The 20,691-nt window shown below is 38.5% G+C and overlaps 2 protein-coding genes across 6 annotated transcripts in view; one reads left to right on the top strand and one right to left on the bottom strand.

The window, feature by feature from the left end:
- LOC121739891 (protein phosphatase 1 regulatory subunit 14B) overlaps nucleotides 1–5,202 on the top strand; it is a 25,669-nt gene extending 20,467 nt beyond the window's left edge. For 2 of the 3 annotated variants that reach the window (XM_042132488.1, XM_042132486.1), the window contains exons 3-6: nucleotides 1,197–1,325; nucleotides 3,343–3,447; nucleotides 4,552–4,593; nucleotides 4,997–5,202. In XM_042132488.1, coding sequence (XP_041988422.1) covers nucleotides 1,197–1,325; nucleotides 3,343–3,447; nucleotides 4,552–4,593; nucleotides 4,997–5,038 — 318 coding nt within the window. In that variant the 3' untranslated portion in view covers nucleotides 5,039–5,202. The remainder of the gene's footprint in view (nucleotides 1–1,196; nucleotides 1,326–3,342; nucleotides 3,448–4,551; nucleotides 4,594–4,996) is intronic. The other variant, XM_042132487.1, reaches the window with a different exon arrangement.
- Nucleotides 244–20,243, bottom strand: LOC121739889 (serine/threonine-protein kinase grp). Of its 3 annotated transcripts, XM_042132484.1 has the most exons (8): nucleotides 20,133–20,243; nucleotides 19,655–19,736; nucleotides 15,933–16,331; nucleotides 15,712–15,863; nucleotides 14,627–14,833; nucleotides 13,673–14,152; nucleotides 9,185–9,195; nucleotides 244–255 (listed from the first exon to the last, which is right to left on the bottom strand). In XM_042132484.1, exons 2-6 carry the CDS (start codon nucleotides 19,723–19,725, stop codon nucleotides 13,683–13,685), a joined length of 1,299 nt encoding a protein of 432 aa, XP_041988418.1. In that variant the 5' UTR covers nucleotides 19,726–19,736; nucleotides 20,133–20,243; the 3' UTR covers nucleotides 244–255; nucleotides 9,185–9,195; nucleotides 13,673–13,682. The 3 variants fall into 3 exon arrangements, with proteins under 3 accessions (XP_041988418.1, XP_041988417.1, XP_041988419.1); XM_042132483.1 differs by lacking the exons at nucleotides 244–255; nucleotides 9,185–9,195 and having other exon boundaries at nucleotides 13,625–14,152; XM_042132485.1 differs by lacking the exons at nucleotides 244–255; nucleotides 9,185–9,195; nucleotides 14,627–14,833 and having other exon boundaries at nucleotides 13,625–14,152.
- Between the last annotated feature and the right edge of the window lie 448 nt (nucleotides 20,244–20,691).

Raw genomic sequence — 20,691 nt, forward strand, 5'->3', positions numbered from 1 at the left:
CTCTGTTTTACTGAAAAACATGTTGGGGCCTCCTCATCTAACGCCGCACTCACTCCTTTGCGCTCGCTCTTTACTCTTTTCTTTAGCGACCACAGATATAATATCTTGATCTATTTCTGTGTTAGCGACAAAGATTTTTGGTAATTATGATGAGATATGCCTACCTAGCATACGCCAACGAGATATCTCACTCTGCGTATGCTAGGCAGGATGGTAAAAGATTTTATCATTCCAAAACTATATAATTCAAGGTTTCTTGATAAAAATTAAGAAAAATTATCAAAATTTACTACTGTATTGTAATTGTATGGGTAATAAATTTATTAATGATTCTTAAATAATTAATAGCAATGTTGACCCAATACGACTTGATTGGGTTAGGTTAGATGGCTATGGCCTTAGCCATCGTGGTTATTTTTTTGTGAACCACCTAGAAGTAGAAGCCCCGCGTCGCGAAGCTCCGTCGACTTATAATTGAAGCCAGTTGTTTTTTTTTCTTTAGCAGCTTGTCAACCCCTAGAGTGCAATTCCTAAGCCGGAGGCTTAATTATTTTGGTAAGGAACCCTTTGTGCACGAATCCGACTCGCTCTTTGCCGATTGTTTATTATTATTGTTTATAAACTGAATTACCATTCACTGTGCCAAAGTTTAGTCCATGTTAAGTTAGCACTTGATGATTTTTATGTGTTCTTAATTATATGAACATAACAGATTAAATTGGGTTTTATTTAGAATAACTGATGTTCCTAAAAGTAATTTAGGTGATGGTTTTCCTTTTAAAAGTTGGAGTATGTTTGTTGAACTAAGGAATTGTTAGATATACAATTTTAATAATAGTTATTCGTTCAGTAAAACAGTTTTGCAAATAACTTTAAATAGTATGCTGAATTCGGATTATTTAGGGTGCATAATTAGTGTGCAAGTCAGTATTTTTGGTGAAACTTTGAAATATTTTGATCGAGAAAAGGGAATATACAGATATTGATTTAAATACATGCCTAAGAAATTATAAGATTCGAAAAAAAAAACTCCAATAGCTTGCTTGTTTCAAAATCGGAAATTCTTTAAAAAAAATAAAATTTTTTAGAGATTTGAGACGAACTTGCTTATATTTATGTTTGTATTAAAAACCTACGTTTCCTTTTCATTACAAAATTGCGATAAAAATATTTTCAATTTGAAATATTTTATATTGAAGGTGAAGGAAAGGCGGGAGAAGTTCCTGACGGCGAAATATGGCAGCCACCAGATGGCGCTGATCCGCAAGCGGCTGGCCGTCGAGATGTGGCTCTACGACGAACTACAGAAATTATACGATGCCTCGGTTAGTACCTTTTGCTCGTTGACTGGTATAATAGAAGCTAGTTTGTTTTCGTCGGGGTTAAAAATCTAACACATTTCTACCCTCGAAGAAAAAACAATGCCAAATGATTTACTAATAATTAGAAAAAGTTAAAATAACTGTGAATAGAACTTTACGTGTTGTTTGTGGCCATCTGACATTTGACGTTAATGTCCTAACTTTCTCTTGTAATGCATCTTGTAGAGACGAAAAAAATTAAGATCATCATTTAATTATTAATTATTATCAATCATCATCATTGTTTCTCTCAAAACATAACAATCTATATATATAAAACTCAAAGGTGACTGACTGATTGACATAGTGATCTATCAACGCACAGCCCAAACCACTGGACGGATCGGGCTGAAATTTGGCATGCAGGTAGATGTTATAACGTAGGCATCCACTAAGAAAGGATTTTGATAAATTCCAACCCCAAGGGGTTCAAATAGGGGATGAAAGTTTGTATATAATAATTAGGGAATGCAATCTCGTTCTAGCGAGATCTCGGGCTTTTTTAGCGAGATTGATCTCGGACGAAAAAAAGGCGATATCTCGCGAGTTTAACGAGATTGCACTTGAGCATAAAAACGTCTTATTTGAAGCGCGGACTGACACGAACGGAGTTGCGATCACGGAGCACAGTGTTTTAGAAATCCCCAAAATCGGACATGACCAAGTTAATGCAATGAGTCGATGGCGTCTTATATTTCAAATGCAAGAGTAAAACTCCCGTGTGCGCATTTTACTTCGTTTTTGAGAAAATCAATTTTTAAAATAGTCATTTTTTGACTCCCTGAAAACGAAATTATTTTATTTAAATTAATTACGAGGGTTTGTAAACTTGCTACCCAGTTGATTAGATTGATCATTAAGAGACACAAATTTTGTACTTTATTCATTCCTACAATTCAAGTAGTTCCTGAGATTTTAATGTTTTTAAATATTTAGATTTTATTTTTTTTCTGGTTTCCTATATGATTTCCAACCTCTGTCCAAACTGAAAAATACTTTGGTATAGTCTTTACACTACAATATTTTTATTTTTTGTGAATCGCGTCTGATACTAGAGATTTACGAATTTCTAATTTTAATTCGCGCCTTAAAAATTTTAAGAGCAAAGTTTCATCAAATATATTTTTTTTATAATCAGTCAAATAATAAAACATTTACAATTTAAATAATCAGTCAAATAATAAAAAAAATATATTCTTTATCACCTTGGTCGTCAAAAATGCTGTCCACATGTTCACACATGATATTTTTTTAACACTTCGATGAAACTGTAAAAAAATCTGTCTTCATACCCATACAAATTGCTGATCCGGGCCTCCGTATGGGTATGAAGACGGCATTTTTTTTGAGTTTCCAGCAGCGTCTTAGCCACTCCGAGTAAGTTCCTGCAGAAATTGCTTAGGTTCCCGCTCACGCATTCTACAACTACTTTGTTGACTGAGCTACAGCTAGTTAATATTCATCACCGAGTGCGGCAGTTAAGAGGATTCCACACCGCCCTTTTTTCCATACAAACGTTGTCCCCTGTTTCCTCCCTGGATAATGCTAGTAGAGTTATAATTTTTTTCCTGAATATCTACGGCCACTAATACAATGTCCCTATGTTTTCTTTTTTTTCATAATTTAATTATTAAATAAGATATGAACGTTCAAAAACCCAAAAAAATGGCCAGATTTTCCACTGTGTTCAAACGTCCAGAAAACAGATTTGGCTAGATTATACAAAAAAAGCAAAACATAGGAACACAGCTCAAGCCTTTTTTTAATCTTTAATGAAAAAATTACTTAAATCGGTTAAGTTTTGGAGAAGGAATCAGGGGACAACGAATCGTTGATTTTCTGGATTTTCTGCAGTTGTCTCTATCGCGTTCTGCGGTATAGGCTTGAGGTAAGGGAGACAGCTATAGATATTACACGTACTTTTTTTTCATTTCTCTAGCCCCTTTTGTATCCTCTTAATACTAACTACTGTGACCAACAGAACGAAGGCGGAGGCGGCGCGGCGGCGGCGACGCAGGAGGTGGAGGTGGACATCGACGAGCTGCTGGACATGGACAGCGACGACCTACGCCGGCGACATCTCGCGGTCAGTATTAACTTTCATACAGGCTTTTTGGCAGGTGGCCAAAATCAAAACGAATGACGCCATATTGTTAAATTATCACATTGAGAGACTTATGGCCTGTTTCACCACTTACTGTCGATAGTGGGCTGGCCGCTGGGATCTACAACTTATCTGACAAATAGAGTATGGAGTATCTGAGTAAAGAGTATACTATGTCAGATAAGTTGTATCGGGAAGTGGTGAAACAGCCGCTTAATATAGGGAACCTGCTGGAACTAACATAATATACAGGTTGCAAAAAAACAAAGTAGTTAATAACACTTTATGGTTTGTAAGTGTTCCTTGTATTATGTATAGGATTTATTGTTGTTATAAGATGACGATTTAGCGCCCCTAGAGGATGGCGCCCGTGTGCATTGCACAGTGCACACCACGGAATATATAACACTACAGGAAAGGGCATATGGGCGTGGCCCGCGTGCCATAGTTATGTCCTGCTGGACATAACTTAACTCGCACGCAAAAGGAAATTCGTGAGTACGGATATAAACCTTACGTTAGTTGACGTAAGCTGTAAAATTGCGTACAACTTCAAGTCTTATCATATTTAGCTGTCAAGCGCCATCTAGCGTTGAATAACTGAACTCGGTAGTCAGAGCCGGTATTGCTAAATTTAAATTCTTCTTTATTTCAAAAGGGTTAGGGTTGTTTTTTCGACATTGTAATTAAAAAAGAAATCTCTTTGTGATGAGTTATTTCTTTTGTGTGCGTAAAATGTTACTGTGTGAGTTTGGCGACAGCAGTTTCAATGAAACTTACTTGCTATGGCCCTTCCTTTAGTGTTATATATTCCGTGGACCGTGGTGCACACATTGCTCATTTGGTAGCGGGGGCCCGCCCTGTTAATAAGTCAAGTAAATTGAGTACAATTTCGAATTGGCAGCACCAGTAGGTACTAAGCAGCAACTTCGTTACGCACTTTTGCTGTAGTCTCTACTCTCTACTATAGATAGAGGCATTATTCGTCAGCTCACCGGTGAGCGAGACACAATAGAATAACAATAGATTTCCCAGAATCCCTAACTTATGATTTCTCGATACTAACTAATTTCATTATTTTTTCAGACGCTACTAGTTGATGCCAAGAAGCCACAAAAAGATGTACATGTAAGTAATGAAAATACTTTCAAGTACTCTACCATAATTTTCCATGTTTAAACACCACACTAATAAAACGGTTAAAGTGAAAGCACACGATTAAGGAATCCACCCTTGCGTGTGCTTAAACTTTATCGTTTTATAAAAAAATAAAATTAAAGGCCAAAGTTTGGGAGTTTGTTTATTAATTGTAAGTTGTTCTTCACGCAAAAACGTAACGTACGGATTATGAGTACATCTATCAAAGTAAAAAAGCCTCTGGAGTCTAGATTAGGTAACACATTTTGGTTACTTTTCTCGAGGGTGATTTCAGATTTGTATGTTTTACTGAACACCTAGTCCTAACCCAGTCTTGCTAGGTTACTTAAAAATTAATTCAAAAATAATCTCACCGAATATTTTCTTATTTCAGAAATTCATCAACGAGCTTTTGGAAAAGGCTAAAACATTGTAAAGTTTTCGGGAGCAATCTCAAGACTCGCCGCGCCGCGTTTTCGCGGCCGCGGCCGGCTGTATATACTGCGAGTGCCTCGACTGAAGCACATTAGCTATATAAGAATAGGATAATTCATAAACAGATTGACTGGTGAGACATGTTCAATACTCGAGGACGTGATATTTGGCTATTATATTAATTAAAAGAAAGTAATTTAAAAAAATAATATCAATTGATCACTGAGTAAATGTAGCTTAAAGTTAAATAATTATTTTTTACCCAACGCATGGCCACCGCGCGCGGGAGGGGTAGCGCGCGGCGCGGGACGCATGCCGCCGCGCCGGCGACCGTTAGGGCCGTATATAGTAATCTACTGTGTCCATGATTCATTTATGTAAAGGGAAATATGGTCAAAAATTAAGTACTTACTTACCTAATTTTATTACTTACATAATTATAATGAGAATCGAGTACCGAGTACTCTCCTTAAGTATTGATCATGCCTTACCAATCATGCTGTATATACAACGTGACAAACACAGCCAGACCTGTTGTCTAATTTTAGTTCATGTTTGTAAAATAAAAATATAAGCCACAGGACAGGAACCATGGCAGAACTTTAGTTATGTGACGGACGTGTACCTTATGTTTAGTAAAGGAAAAAAACCGTTCAGTAAAGGAAACTGCTATTTCATTCAGTACTATATCCTACCGCCCCTAATACTGGATGGAAAATGATTATTATTTAGTTGACTTTAAATCTAGATGTGCGTAATTTCTGCGTCGCAAGTCGCAACACGTGGCTATGTTCGTCCCGCTGTATTTAGCTTTTAAATAAGGTAACTGCCTACGTAAAACAGTGTGTTAATATTAGTCGAATAGCTTCGACGGTTCCTGGCAGACGGGGTCCGGGGAGAAACGAAAGTGCAATATACATATCACTCGTGATATTAATGTCTCAGAGAGCCAAGCACTGCCGAGAGCCGACCTATCGACGGAGCTCTAGATAATACGTAGATATACTTGTTATCTCACTTTCACTGCCTGACAATCAAATAATATATTATTATAATATAAAACACTACAACTTGCCAAGTGTAGCACATTATTAAATTAAACACAACGAGTACGTACCAATACCATGACGTATATTTTAAAGTTTCTTGTGCCAACCTTTAATAGGTCTTTGTTATTTTGACAAAATGCTAAGTAGGTAAGTATATTTTTTTCTTAATTGTCTATAATAATATATTTAGGTATGACTACCTACACTTCGTGACCATATTATATTTTGTATACAATAACTGGTATGTACCTACCTATCTTAAACTAATAATTATAATATCATGTTCGCTAAAACTTTAATGGGCACAGCTGGGCAGTGAAAGCAATTAAGCAAGTACGGTAGATCGTGATTCGTGAGTCAAGTTTTGTGACTCTCGAGTCTCGACTATAGGAAATGATTTTGTAAAATTTGCGTAAATCGCGTAGGTTTGATATAAGAAATAACTACTTGAATAATAAAAAAAATGTTCAATAATATCCGCAGGTTTGATACGATTTTTGTTTTGATGAACTGTATTAAAATTGTTATTTTTGTGTGTATTAGTAGTTTAATAATATTATATTTTGGTCGTCCAAGAACGCTAAGATGTTGGTAGACTGTAGAACCCACACCAGGCACCAGCCCGAGTGCGTTTGATACTTCAATCCATCCACTCGTTCCGTGACATAGTGTCCTATTTTTTACAATATTTTTCGAACCGCAAAACACGCCCCAAGGAATTACCTTTACTGTATTCTATCCTTAGAATTAAATTAGTCCCAAAGTGTAGTCTTTTCTCAATATAATATCTATTGAATTAAACATAATTGCATATTAACTTTAATCTATCTCGCTTTTCAGTAGACATCTTTCTGAGCACAACAAATCATAAAAGGGCGAAAGTAAAGCATTTCAAAACTACCTGCAAACTCAATCTCATATAGGTAGGTATAAATGTGCTTGAACTAGATAATAATGTCTTAGAGACTGGACCTAATTTACTATGTAGACAGTTAGGTATTACAATCGAGAGTGGAAGGCTAGCCACGCTATGTAGATTTTTGTGACGGCAAGAAATTAATTAACATGAAGCTTGCGTGGTTTGGCCTGCTGTACGATTAATTTGACTTATTTTGAAGGTGTGCTCCTGCATTTTTAGAGTATACCCACGGAGCAAATACAAAGAGTAGGTATACCTAATAAGTACTGTATAATCCGCCGGTCTACACATGACGCGTCGTAAAGCTTCACGTAAGCGATAGGGCACAACGTTTTCGTGGATTTTTGGCGTTGAGGAAGCCATCAATGTAATTGCTTGATGGTTATTACTTATTACCTACCAAAAGTATGAAAGCATTTGCTATACATATATGATGTAACTACTAGGTGTTCTCTGTCGTCTCGTTCGAGCTTTGAGCAGCTTTAGTAAAACGAGGAGTGAAGGTTTGATAAAATGATAATTGATACTGGCTCATTTCCTTTGTGGTAATTAAAAATGTTTAAGGTTAGCAACGATAGGTACAATGGCATTTCTTTTGTTTGAACGTAATGTAATAAAACGTAAAAGTAAATTAAACTGTTAGGAGCTCATAGGCGTTAGTATCTAGTCTGTATATTATTATTATCTAAAATCTGAATATAATATTATGTATTGTCGAATGTCGAGTGAAGACACAATTTTATAATAAACTTTAATACCAGTACAATGTTTTGTTTCCTTTGTGCTAAGTCTTCCTTCCATGATTGTTCCGAGGGACTTGAACGTTTATCCATAATAATAGGTAATTAATTATTATCAAGTATAGTGAATATCTATATCTATTAAATATATAAAAATCGGTCAAGTGCGAATCGGACTCGCGCACGAAGAGTTCCGTACCGTTCCGACCCAAAATTTTGTTTTTGTATGGGAGCCTGGGCCTTAATTTTTTATTTTATTTTAATATTATTCTTAAATATTAAAGTAGACATAATATAATTAAGGCCTTTGTGATAATATCAAGTGCCTATCTGTTCTCATTATTGATATCGAACAAAAAAGGCCCAAAAATTCTTCATGATTGTTCCGAGGGACTTGAACGTTTATCCATAATAATAGGTAATTAATTATTATTAAGTATAGTGAATATTTATATCTATATAATATATAAAAATCGGCCAAGTGCGAATCGGACTCGCGCACGAAGGGTTCCGTACCGTTCCGACCAAAAATTGTGTTTTTGTATGGGAGCCCCCCTTAATTTTTCATTTTATTTTAATATTATTCTTAAATATTAAAGTAGACATAATATAATTAAGGCCTTTGTGAAAATATCAAGTGCCTATCTGTTCTCATTATTGATATCGAGCAAAAAAGGCCAAAAAAATCACGTATGCTGTTTGGGAGCCCCCTTTAGTTATTAATGTTATTTTGTTTTTAGTATTTGTTGTTATAGCGGCAACAGATATACACAATCTGCGAAAATTTCACAGATCGTGTATATCTGTTGCCGCTATAACTAGCGGCTAGCTATAGCGGTTCTTGAGATACAGCCTGGAGACAGACAGACAGACATCGAAGTCTCATGAATAGGGTCCCATTTTCACCCTTTGGATACGGAACCCTAAAAATGGATTAACGCTATAACTCGATAACGGCTGAACCGATTCCACTAATTTTAGTCTTAAAATAATCCTTGAAGTCCGGGAAGGTTTGTAAGTGACACGAAGTTCACCTGGACAGCTAGTATTATCTATACTAATATTATAAATGCGAAAGTATCTCTGTCTGTCTGTCTGTCTGTCTCGCTTTCACGCCAAAACTACCCAACCGATTGTAATGAAATTTTGTATACAGATAGTCTACAGCCTGAGAAAGGACATAGGCTACTTTTTTACTGGAAAAAAGGGTTGTAAGGGGGTGAAAATACGAAAATTTGTTCAAATTAAGTTAGTTCTAAAAATTCATACTAGATGGCGCCGTGCGTCTCTTACATCGCGCTAACGCTTGCCCAACATCTTTCTATATGAGGTGGTATCATCATACACTCGAGTTTCGATTTTTTTTCGATTGTTATTTCTTTTTTACGTTATTTAATAAGTCAGTACTTTATATTATGTACAGTGACGTAACCTTAAACCTATCAATAATAAATAGTTTATGGGTAAAGTTGTGTAATTGGGGGGCTAAATAAGCTTTAAAATTTGGCATAATATATAAAGTTTAATTTTAAAAAATGAAATATTATGTGCACACTTCACAGCTGTTTTGATTTAAGGGGTACCAGGGTTTTTTTTATAAAAGCTTTTGACACAAATTTTGTTGACATCGCGCGCTATAAACTGAAGTCCACGCGGACGAAGTCGCGGGCAACAGCTAGTAATATATATAACAGGGTGTAACAAAACAATTAACAAAGTATTAATAATACTTTAGAGTTTAGGGTATTGTATGACTATGTATCCCCACTCCCCTACACACAGTTCACTGTGAAAGTGATGAGTGAGTGAGAGTGAGTCATACGTGGGAGAGCCATGCTTCGGCTCGACCGGAGAAATACCACGTTCTCACAGAAAACCGGCGTGAAACAGCGCTTGCGCAGTGTTTCGCCGAGTGAGTGAGTTTACCGGAGGCCCAATCCCCTACCCTTTTCCCTTCCCTACCCTCCCCTATTACCCTTTTCCCTCTTAAAAGGCCGGCAACGCACCTGCAGCTCTTTTGATGCTGCGAGTGTCCATGGGCGACGGAAGTTGCTTTCCATCAGGTGACCCGTTTGCTCGTTTGCCCCCCTTATTTCATAAAAAAAATTAAATAGCAGCGCTGATAAAGAACTTTTTCGTAAGTAGGTAATCATAACGATTGACGTTGTGTTGGGGTACCTTCACAGTAAAGAAAAAAAAAAGATACATACAGCCGAACGTATTACCTCCTCCTTTTTGGAAGTCGGTCAATAAAAGGGACACCGGACACAGCCACACTCTGTAAAGTATTATCTACAATCCATACTCTATAATAATTGTGAAAGTGTGTCTGTCTGTCTGGTATCCCTTCACGCCTAAAAATGAGCCGATTTTGCTGAATTTTACATTCGGTCCCGGTAAAATGTACGGATCCCACGCGATAATAATTTTGTATGTAAGTAGTTATGTAGGTACTAGGTACTTACATTCGTTGGGCCTGAGAATAGGTTTTATCTAAACTTGAAATCATTTATATATGGCAAAACAATGTTTGCCAGGTCAGCTAGTAAGTAGATATTTTTAAATTTATCTATACTAATATTATAAATCGGAAGAGTTTGTTTGTTTGAACGCGTTATAATGTCAAGAACTACTGGTCCGATTTGAAAAATTTTTTCAGTGTTAGATAGCCCATTTATTGAGGAAGGCTATATTTTATCACTAATAGGAGCGAAGAAATAGAGGAAAATTAGGAAAAGACGTGGGAAATTATTTGAAAGAGTTTCTCACGAACTAGGTAGGTACTGTAGCAATTTTTCTGTTATTTGGCACAGATAAGAAGTAGACCATGTGAAGGATCATAGGCTATTTTTGTGAACTAATTTGTCAGTCAGCAGTGATGCCAGATTGGGGGGAATCCCCCCAAATTTGGGGTTTTTTTTAGGTGATGGGGGGAAAATTGGGGGGAACAATTTTTTGGGGGGATTGTTGGAGGAAAAAGTCTGGGAACAGACGGCGAAATCTAAGTACTATGGTCCCGTTTTCACCCTTTGGTTACGACTTACGGAACCATAAAAATGATCAAAGAGCTCGCGAAGATGATGATTCTGTTAAAGATTGGACGCTATTGCAGAAATAGTGTACATTCATCGTATCCATTTGTGAAATTCCCATTCATAATGAACAAACATTTTCTTTTATAATTGGTGGGGGGATTTTTCTTGAAATCCCGAATTTTGGGGGGATTTCGGGGAACACTTGGGGAGAAACCGAGTTGGCCGTCTGGCAACACTGTGTCAGTGACATATCTAATTTACGCGGGCGAAGCCACGCGGAACGTTTAGTTTATGTATAGTTTTTATTATTCGTAGTTTTAGTAGGTAATAATAATTATTGATATGGACTTCGGAAAATAACTCATACGACAAATGATTTTGAGAGATTTTTAATACTGGCGGTGTACTCGGGGAATTGAGACAGCTGTGGGCTGTGGGCTAGGGTTGCCACCTTTTATTTTTGCATTTAAAGTACATTGGTTACTCTAAGTAAGAAAAATAAAGTACAATTTATTTTTCTGTAGTACCTATTATATATGTATTTTAATCGATAAATTTCGTTTAACGAAAAATACTTACGACTTCAACAGAAATCAAATACTTAATGAGAAATAAAGTATTTTCGCGTACTTTATTATTAATATAAAGTACAGAGTACAATTATTACCTAAAATAACGTACAATACTTTATTATAAAGTACGGGTGGCAACCCTAAGCCTGTAGCGGTCATTGACTCCCTGTCAAAAAATATTTTGTCATTTTCTATACAGGGTGTAACAAAACTAAGTGATAATGCTTTAGAGTTTAGGGTGTGTACGTGTTCCTTGTAAAGAGTTCACTGTGAAAGTAGCAGTGCTAAAAGACCAAAAAATTTTTTTTGCTTTTGTGTTATAGGCAAGCGCTCTAGCGTCACGAGTCTCCCCATATAAAAATGAAATTAACCGACTTCCAAGGTAAAAATAATAATATTCTTAAAAATATGATCTAAAAAGTAGGTATGAAATTTTAAATGTCCATATAGTTGCTCAAGCACATACGGCATAACGCAACATAGTCGACAATCCCCCTTACTAATAAACGCTGTATAGGCTTTGAATAGTTATACAGTGTTTTGTCTTCTTCAATCCAATTAAAGATGTCACTTGTGTCACAGGAACAAAACACTGTATAACTATTCAAAGCTTATACAACGTTTATTAGTAAGGGGGATAGTCTAGAAGAATGAGCAGGTCAATTGCACCCTCCCCAGTCCACCACCATACTTAGCTGAGTTAATATTTAAATATTAACTCGCCATTAACTACAGCAGCAGCAATGATGAGCAACAAATTAATCTATATTGTTAACAATATACCTAGATTAATTTTTGCTCATCATTTAAAAGCGTCACTTGACTCACAAATAGGCGGGTCCACACAGAGCGAGCAGCCCCGTGAGGCATTATCCTAGCGCGGCAAATGTCTCGCGAGGCTTATACTCTCTCTGTGTGGACGCGCCTTACGAACGAGCGCGGCAGCCTCGGAATCAATCGATCGAATCGATGCTGCCTGCAAACGACTGAGCAAATCAAAAGACCGATACTCGGTGGCTCGGGCTTTAATTGGCCGTTTGACTCGCCTGCGACAGTGCGCGCGCTTGCCTCGGGCGAGGCACGTTCACGCTAACCGAGCTGATTCGCGCGGCGAACGCCTCGCGAGGCTGCTCGCTTTGTGTAGACGCGCCTAACGATTTCTGATGCTGATTGATGAGCTGCTTTTTGCCGAAAGGCCCTCTCAGCTTCTATTGAAAGAGTAGTGTACTAATCGGCCTTATTGCCACCAAAATATAATCATAAAAAAGCGGGAAAAACATAACAGTAAGTTTTTCATGCAACAACCATATCAGTTTGCCACAAATTAAAATTTTGTGTATTATTATTTTTAGCAATATTCCACGAAATAAACCTCAACCTGTAAGTAAATGAGTGAGAGTACGCTTAGGCATGCAATACATCACCTCCTTTCTTTCCCACACTACCTATGCGTACACTCTCATGCAAGAACATGCAAACACCACCATACGAACAATAATGTTAACAAAATTAATGCAAGGCCTCTCGCCGCCATGCCAGTTGATTTTTCTCGACGCGCGTTTCGCCCTCACACCCTCAGGATGTGGACTCTACGAACAAGGTCCGTCAAGTCTCTCGAGTCTTGACGGACGTTCGTGTTCGCGTAGACAAGTGTGGGAAAGGACTAAGGTCGAGGGTGTACTTTAACTTAATTTAACTTTACGTGTACACACACATTTACTTACAGGTTGAGGTTTATTTCGCGGAATATGGCTAAAAATATTAATATACTTCTCAATTTTAAACTATGGATTTCCGCAAAGTAACGCCTGATTCTATTAACTATTGTCTATTGCCACAAATTGCTAACACCGAATCCGGTATGAGACCGGACCCGGTACCCGTAAAATGACGCCGGATTACTGGACCCGGTTTTCCGGATTGCAATCCCTGGTCATTAGAGCGCTTACAGACGAACGGCACGTGTCGGCGGCAGTCGACGGTTTATCACGCTTGCAGTTGTGACGTACCGCGTAAAGGTAAGCGTCCACACTCCACAGGTCGGTATCGTACGCAACGGACGTCTCGCATCAAACGGATAATTTTTTACAGTACGTCCACTGTATCGGCTAGCTAGTATGTTTATCTTCAAATCAGTCCAAACAAAGTTCCTAAGTCAAAATTTCTGCTTTTGACTTTTCCATCCACACCCCCTTTTTGAGTATTCATTTTTGGGCTAAAAATAAACAGCTTGAAAATTACAAATTCATTTATTTAAAAATCACAGTAAAAAAATAACAATGCAATTTTATCTAACTACTAATTATTATTTTAGGTTTACGGCATTAAAATCAGTCAACATCCATACGCTGCAAAGGTGGGGGAGGTGCAGCCAACGGTTTAAGCGCATTACGCAACTGAACGAAGTGGCGCTTGTATGTCAGCCCACAGCCGCGCCAGCGTCGGAACTGCAACAGCGAGCGCGCCGTACCCTCGCTCCAGGGTACCGCCCACGCCCGCATGTGGACGCCCTCACACTCGATAGCCACCAGCAGCGGCTGCAGGTGGCGCCACACGTAGCGCTTCTCGTCCAGCAGCTGACCGAGTTGCCTCAGCGCGGTCGGGGCGTCGCAGCGCAGCCACACGCGCGTCATGCGGCCGGCCACGCCGAGCGTCGCCTGCGAGGCCTCGCACGGCAGCAGCAGGTCGTCGGGTTGCGCCGGCTGCGACCGGCTCAGCAGTGCGTCCATGTCTGCGGCCGTGAGGTCGGCGGCGCCCAGAGCCGGCTGCGAGCTGCTCACACGCGTGCCCGCCGCGCCCTCTGCGACACACATGCAACTCAATGGGCTCCCGGCATATGTTTGCATATTTTACAGCTCAGATGATATCAAAAATAATTAACTTCAGTTTAAAGGGCTATGCAAGTATACGACTTACAAAGAACAATCGTTAAAGTACTATTCTATTTATTACTTTACTTTCAAGTTATGGCAATAAACTGTGTTACTTGAAGTTTTAACCAATAATATTGTAGTTAAAAAACTTACATGAATCACAGGTCGTTTATGCTGCTCGATGATAAACATCAACGCAATGCTTTGGTAATCTAGCTTTATGAGCTTTGAGACACGTCATGGAGCTAAATTGCCAAAGTAGCGCATCGTGTTTTTTGTAGCGTGCGTCGGCGAGTGAACACAACGGGGCAAGCTCGGGCCGTGTTGAGGCACCAGGCGTCTCTGAGAGCGAGTCCACTCAGAGTCACCTAGTACCTGACACGCGCGCGGGCGGTACTGACCGTGCGGCCCGAGCCACGGGTGCTGAATCAGCTGATCCAGCGGTGCGCGGCGCGCCGGCTCCGGCCGCAGGGCGCACCGCAGCAGCGCCAGGGCCCCGGGGCTCAGTTTTTTCCAGATCCCACACGGCGGCCCCGCTCCCCCCTCCGCCCACGCGCACCACGAAGCGTACCGGAGATCGTCACTGCTCGCGCGCTCCCACGGCAGTTCTGAAAAGCGGGAATCGATATCATGGGAGCTCACGATTACTTTACGCGCATACAACTTTACTGGCAGAAAGTGATCCAAATGAGGGCATTGTCTTGTTTGCATATATCATAGCTGCAACTTTTATGTCACTGTCTACCAAACTACAAACGCGACCTATATCTAAGTCTCGTTTGTAACTATAAATTAAGAGTAAATAAGAGATTAATAAATAATGAAGTAACTGTTGAGTCCGCAGAAGCAGCACGCGGGTGATGCGAGGGACGCGAACTCATAACTTCGGTACCATAACTTTAGGGTTCGAGAGCACGCCTACAGCTAGGATACCAAAGACACGAGTCGGGTCAGATGGGCACGATGATAACACTCATGCAGCTTGTGCACGGCACGCTTGATCCTGGCCAGTGAATACAATCCATGCAGAATATTAGAAAATAGAATGACCAAGTATGGACAGTACACACTTTCAAAAACCAAGTTTTTCTTTCATATTCAACTATATAAAAATAGTGGTCTCTTTTTATATTTTTTGTTAAATTTATTTAATAATACAACAAATATCCATGCTTGATCTTAATGATGATTGGAAACAAATTATGTACATGTAAAATTTTACATACTCAATTAGACTGTATGATTCAAGATGCCAAACAAGAACATTAGAAATTAAGTGAAATATAAATAAAAGTCTTCAATAAAATTAAGTCTTCAGTAACATGCCCAATGCACTCACAGGTAAAAATGTTATGTTTTTACCATTTATTGGTATTAGTTTAATTCTGTGTTTAGCTTTATTATAAAATAAAACTGAATTTTAAATATCACAATAAAAAACTATGTAATCCCAAAGTTGCGGTTACTTTATGTAGTGGGTACATACCGCCAGCTAACATAGCTAGAAGTACGAGGGCTGCAGCCCACAGGTCTGCGGGCGGCGCACGGTAGGGGTGCGCCTCGGCCGTCATCACCTCGGGCGCCGCGTACGGCACCGTGCCGCACACCCGCGACATCAGCCGCTCTCTCGCGCCGTGCCTGCACAAGCTCACTATCACTACTGAACCAGAGGCAAAGGTATGACTTACGAGTCGCAGGTGCACTCACTTGAAGAGTGTCGCCATGCCGAAATCAGATATCTTTATGTTGTCGTCCGCGTCGAGGAGAAGGTTTTCCGGTTTGATATCCCGGTGCGCCACTCCCCGGGAGTGCAGGTAGCGGAGTCCGGAAGCCAGCTGCAGCCACAGCCGCCGCGCGGTGGCAGACGGCATGCCGACATCGGGCTCGATCCGCTCGAAAAGCTCGCCACCTTCGGCGTACTCCAGGAACAGGTAGTGGATTTGACCGTGGCGGCGCTCGCCGAGGCAGCGCAGCACGTGGGGGTGTCGCAGGGCGCGGTGCAGCGCCGCCTCCCGCGCTCCCGCCCCGCCCCCCGCCTCGCCCGCCGCGCTCACCGCCTTCAGCGCCACGCGCGCGCCCGTACGCGAGTGCACCAGTAGCCGCACTCTGCCATTATTTGAAATATTAAAAGTTTGCCACCCAAACATGTCACTTATCCGAATAATCATAATACATATATCTTGCATGGGGTTGCATGACAGCAAAAATTTTAACACGACTTGTAAGAAAACTTAATATGTTGACTTACAAGAACCTACATTGTTAATATCTCAAAAAAGGGTTACAAAAATAGATAAATGATCGTAATTATAAATAATAGGGATATATTTAAAAAATGAAAATCCAGCTTTAAAAAAGCCTAACCGAAGCACCTAATGCCTCAGGATGGAGCACCGCGACTCGCGAGACCATTTTGTCGACGCCGAAAACTAAATTGTAGAAAAACAAGGTGACGGCGTCGGCGGCACTGACCGCTAGAGGTGGTTAAACTTTCAAGGATGCGCCGCGCTCTCAGCATAATATTACTTTTTCAGGCAAATTGCATACACCGCATCTAGTTCCGTATCTAAGAACCATGAACAACATGAGTTCAAATAGATGTTAAGACGCAATGATAAAAGATGAGGTCTAGCTAATAGTTCTTTTTATGCGACTGCGCCAATAGGAGGTTATGTTTTTGGAATATGTGTTTATACTATGTATGTACATGTTATGCTCAAAGATCGAAAACGCTCATTGAGCGGAAAAATAGCTCACATCGCGTTGTGGCCACAGTAAGGGCCTTATCACACTGGCGATTAGCGAGCAATTTGAAAGCGACGCGATTGCGCAGCGTTCACGCCGCGATGACGTCGCGATTGCGCGGTGTGCACGCAGCTTGCCTTCCGCGTCATGGGGACATGACAAAACCTAAGGTCAAATTGAAAAATCTCAAAATTTTGCCAAATAATAAAATAAAATTTCTAGCCCCCTAACCACCACTGCGTCCGACCTTAGACAGCTGTCAACCCAGAACCGTCCGAGGGCGCAGATAAAAAAAAAATATTGTATAAAAAAAAATTTTAGGCTGCGACCGCGCCTGACACCCAGTAGCAAAATGGATTCTGACGAGGAAACACTACTGCTGGCTTTGTTACTTCGAAGACGCAGGAAGCGAAAGCAGATACAGCGACGAATATGGGAGGATCCATTATCAGGCAATCGATTGGGAGAGAGTGACTACCATGCATTGTTCTGCAAACGTGTTAAAAATAATCCTAAAAAATCTATTTTTTATCTACAATATCACATCTCTAGACGAGTGTACAAAATGGCATCCACGCCGCGCAACCGCGGCGTATGCGATGCGCAGTCGCGTCGCTTTCAAATCGCTCGCTAATCGCCAGTGTGATAAGGCACTAAAACAGCCACAATGAACCAAATAGCGAAATTCGTGTCGTGGCTCACATCCTATATGACCTATTCCAGCTCAACGCGTTGTGGTAATTGAAGAAAAGCCATGCCGCGTTCTGAGATTGTTTTAACCATATCACGACGGACAGGTTGAAACTTTTTGACTTAAAAATTAAAATCCCTAATTATATATTTTAAGTCAATTATTATTATAAGTAATTTAAAAAATTATTAAAAATATGTTAATTTATTTTTAAATAATTAAAGCAATCACAATAAATAACAAATAGTTTTATTTTAATATTATTATAAATGCGAAAGTGTATCTGCCTGTCTGTTACCTCTTCACGCCTAAGAGGTAACAGACAGGAAAAAACCGATTTAGTCAAATTTTTAAACGGATACGTTCAGAGCCGGGAAAGGACAAAGGCCATAGCCCTGCGGGGCTAAAATGGTCACATTTAGCAATTCCTCTCAATCAATTCAGCAAATGAATTGTCAAAACTGTCAAACTGACAAATATGAGTATAAATTGGTTTGTTTAACAAATTACCCATCAATCCCCAAGCGCCAGCCGCATAACAATTGAAAATCTATTGTCTGTGATTTTTAAGAATTATTTTAAAGAATAATAATAATAAGGATAATATATAAATAAATAGAAGTTCTTACCATCACAAAATTACTGTCAAAGTGTCAACCAAAATTTTGCATGTCAAGGAAAAAAGTATAACTTTAATGTTTTTATATTTTTCGTTCCAATCATACATAATATTATAGTCCAGGTTCCCTAGAACAACATTTTTTTTATTACATCAAGCTTATTTTTCGTGAGTAGCTAACAACATTTCCTCTGCGAAAATTCTCGAAAGTGGTACCTAGCTAACAGAGATAGAAAGGATTTAATATTTTGATTTGATGGTAATAAAATATGGATAGTAATAAAAAAAAATTGTGCTAGGGAGCCTGTACTAATAATAATTAATGACTGTCACTATTCATTACAGTTACTACAGTCAATAGTGTTAAAATCTTAAAAAATAATTTACAGTAAGTACCTATATTTTATTTAAACTTTTCTATATTTAATAATATTGTCTTTATATATTAATAATTTCTCCGAAAATTTGTATAGAAATACAGCAGTTACCACAATACCAAATACAATAATAATTATAATATTATGAACATACCACATTGTCTCTTTTCACTTTTGATAAAATAGATATAACTGAAAACATAATCTTAGAACCTTTTTTCTAATTAAAAAATGTGCTTTCCTTGCTTGCTTGCTGAACTTGTGTTTCCTTTCCAAAGCAAAAAGTTTTTTGGTTCACAAGCTTAATAGCTCAGAATTTTCTAAAGTAGGGTTGCCAGGTTATAAACTGAAAAGCCGGACAAAGCAGCCAGCTTAGCCGGACATTTGTACAAAAAAGTCCTGCTATCAAATACTTAGAAAGCTGGACTCCTCTTAATTTTGGCCAGACACGCAATCAAAAAGCCTGACTGTGTCTGTCTTTATCTGGACGCCTGGTAACCCTTTTCTAAAGGGTGTACTCTAAACATAACAAAAATATATTCAATCTCAAGCATAGTTTTATCTTTGGTAGAAATAAAAATTTGATATAAGTAGGAATCTTCTCTTTAACTTTGCATAAAGCAATTTTATATTTTTAGGAGATTCATCAGTTATTTCATAAAAAATTAAGCTTAAGTATCTATAAACAAGGGGTGGTAAGTATTCTGTTTCTTGAAAAATAAAGAATTTAAATTTTTGCAAAGTAATTAAGTATATGGAGTAAAGTTAATACTGCACAGCAGTTCAGTATACTTTTATTGCCTTAGTCAGTTATCCGTGTCTACTATTACAAGTTATGAGTTGATAACAGTGGCTATAGCTGTTTTTGTTGTGTAGTTTTGAAAATGTGTATAAAATTAAATAAGTGTAAAGTGTACAAAAAGTTAGGCAGTGTGTGTACAATGTTGTGTGGTATTGTAAATTAGGGACAATAAAAAAGTCAAAGAAAAAAACTTACTCCCCATAAGCTCCTTCCCCAAGGACCTGCGCTACTTGCCAGCCCTCGACGAACTCGCCGCTTGAAGCCATGGCGCTCTTATCTGTTAATTTAACCCATCTTCTATAAAAATGATTCAATACTAATGGAACAGATTACAGAAAGACATTGAACATAACCACGCTGTCTTTCGCCGAAATCGCCATTTTCGCGAACGAGAATGATCCTTTTATATATTTCGCATTTGATAGCAGCAATAATCGTATGATGATCTTTAAATTTCTATTTCTTTATATAACTACAGAAAAACATTTTATTAATTCTAAATGGCGGAGGGCACGTGGAGATTGGTGAACAAAGCCTATGCCGAACGACCCGACACCCGTGGAAATAGCTCGCGGGACCGATTATAGAAAAACGTTTATAAAAAAAGTTAACGTAATAAATAGATTCTCAGGTATATTAGATTAGAAAATAATAAGCAATTTATAGGACTAACCTTTTCAGAAATCTCTTTACCATTTTGCCATTTTTTTCCTTTTCCTTCCCCCTTCAATTCGTTCACCAATAGCCGACCAACCGGACCGCGCCATAGTTTCTTTCAAGCGCAATCGGCTTTTTTTTGAAAAGAAAAGATCAATGGTTTGTTTCGTTCAGAAATTACACAGATAAAAAAGTAAATATAAATGGATTCGTAAAAAACCCAAATAATTAAATAATTAATGAATTACATAAATATTACTACTTGAAACTTGAAAGGTATTAATATAGGTAGATAATTCATATAATTTGTAAGAAAAACTTACAACAAATTTACATAAATTGCAAAGGATGTTAGAGGCACCTTAAACGTTTACCGCTTATGATTGTATAAGATAATTTAAATGGGCCAAAGAATTTAATAATAATTATAAATAAATGTAATGCAAATTGCAATGTAAAAAACAGGCTTTTGAAATTTTAAGGAACTATAATTTATATTTTTTACTCTTTGTCCATACAATTTTTGTTTTGTGGTTTGGTTTTAAATAATAATAGTAAAATTAAATTACCATCTA

The sequence above is a fragment of the Aricia agestis genome, chromosome 2 (genome assembly GCF_905147365.1).
Source record: "Aricia agestis chromosome 2, ilAriAges1.1, whole genome shotgun sequence".
NCBI classification, from domain to species: Eukaryota; Metazoa; Arthropoda; class Insecta; order Lepidoptera; family Lycaenidae; genus Aricia; species Aricia agestis.

Coding starts and splice junctions, on each gene's coding strand:
- LOC121739889 (XM_042132484.1), bottom strand. CDS start 19,725: ATGGCTTCAAGCGGCGAGTTCGTCGAGGGCTGGCAAGTAGCGCAGGTC. Junction 16,332..19,654: donor GGGGAAGGAGCTTATGGGGA/GTAAGTTTTTTT, acceptor AAATAATGGCAG/AGTGCGGCTACTGGTGCACT. Junction 14,834..15,711: donor TCTAGCTATGTTAGCTGGCG/GTATGTACCCAC, acceptor CCCGCTTTTCAG/AACTGCCGTGGGAGCGCGCG.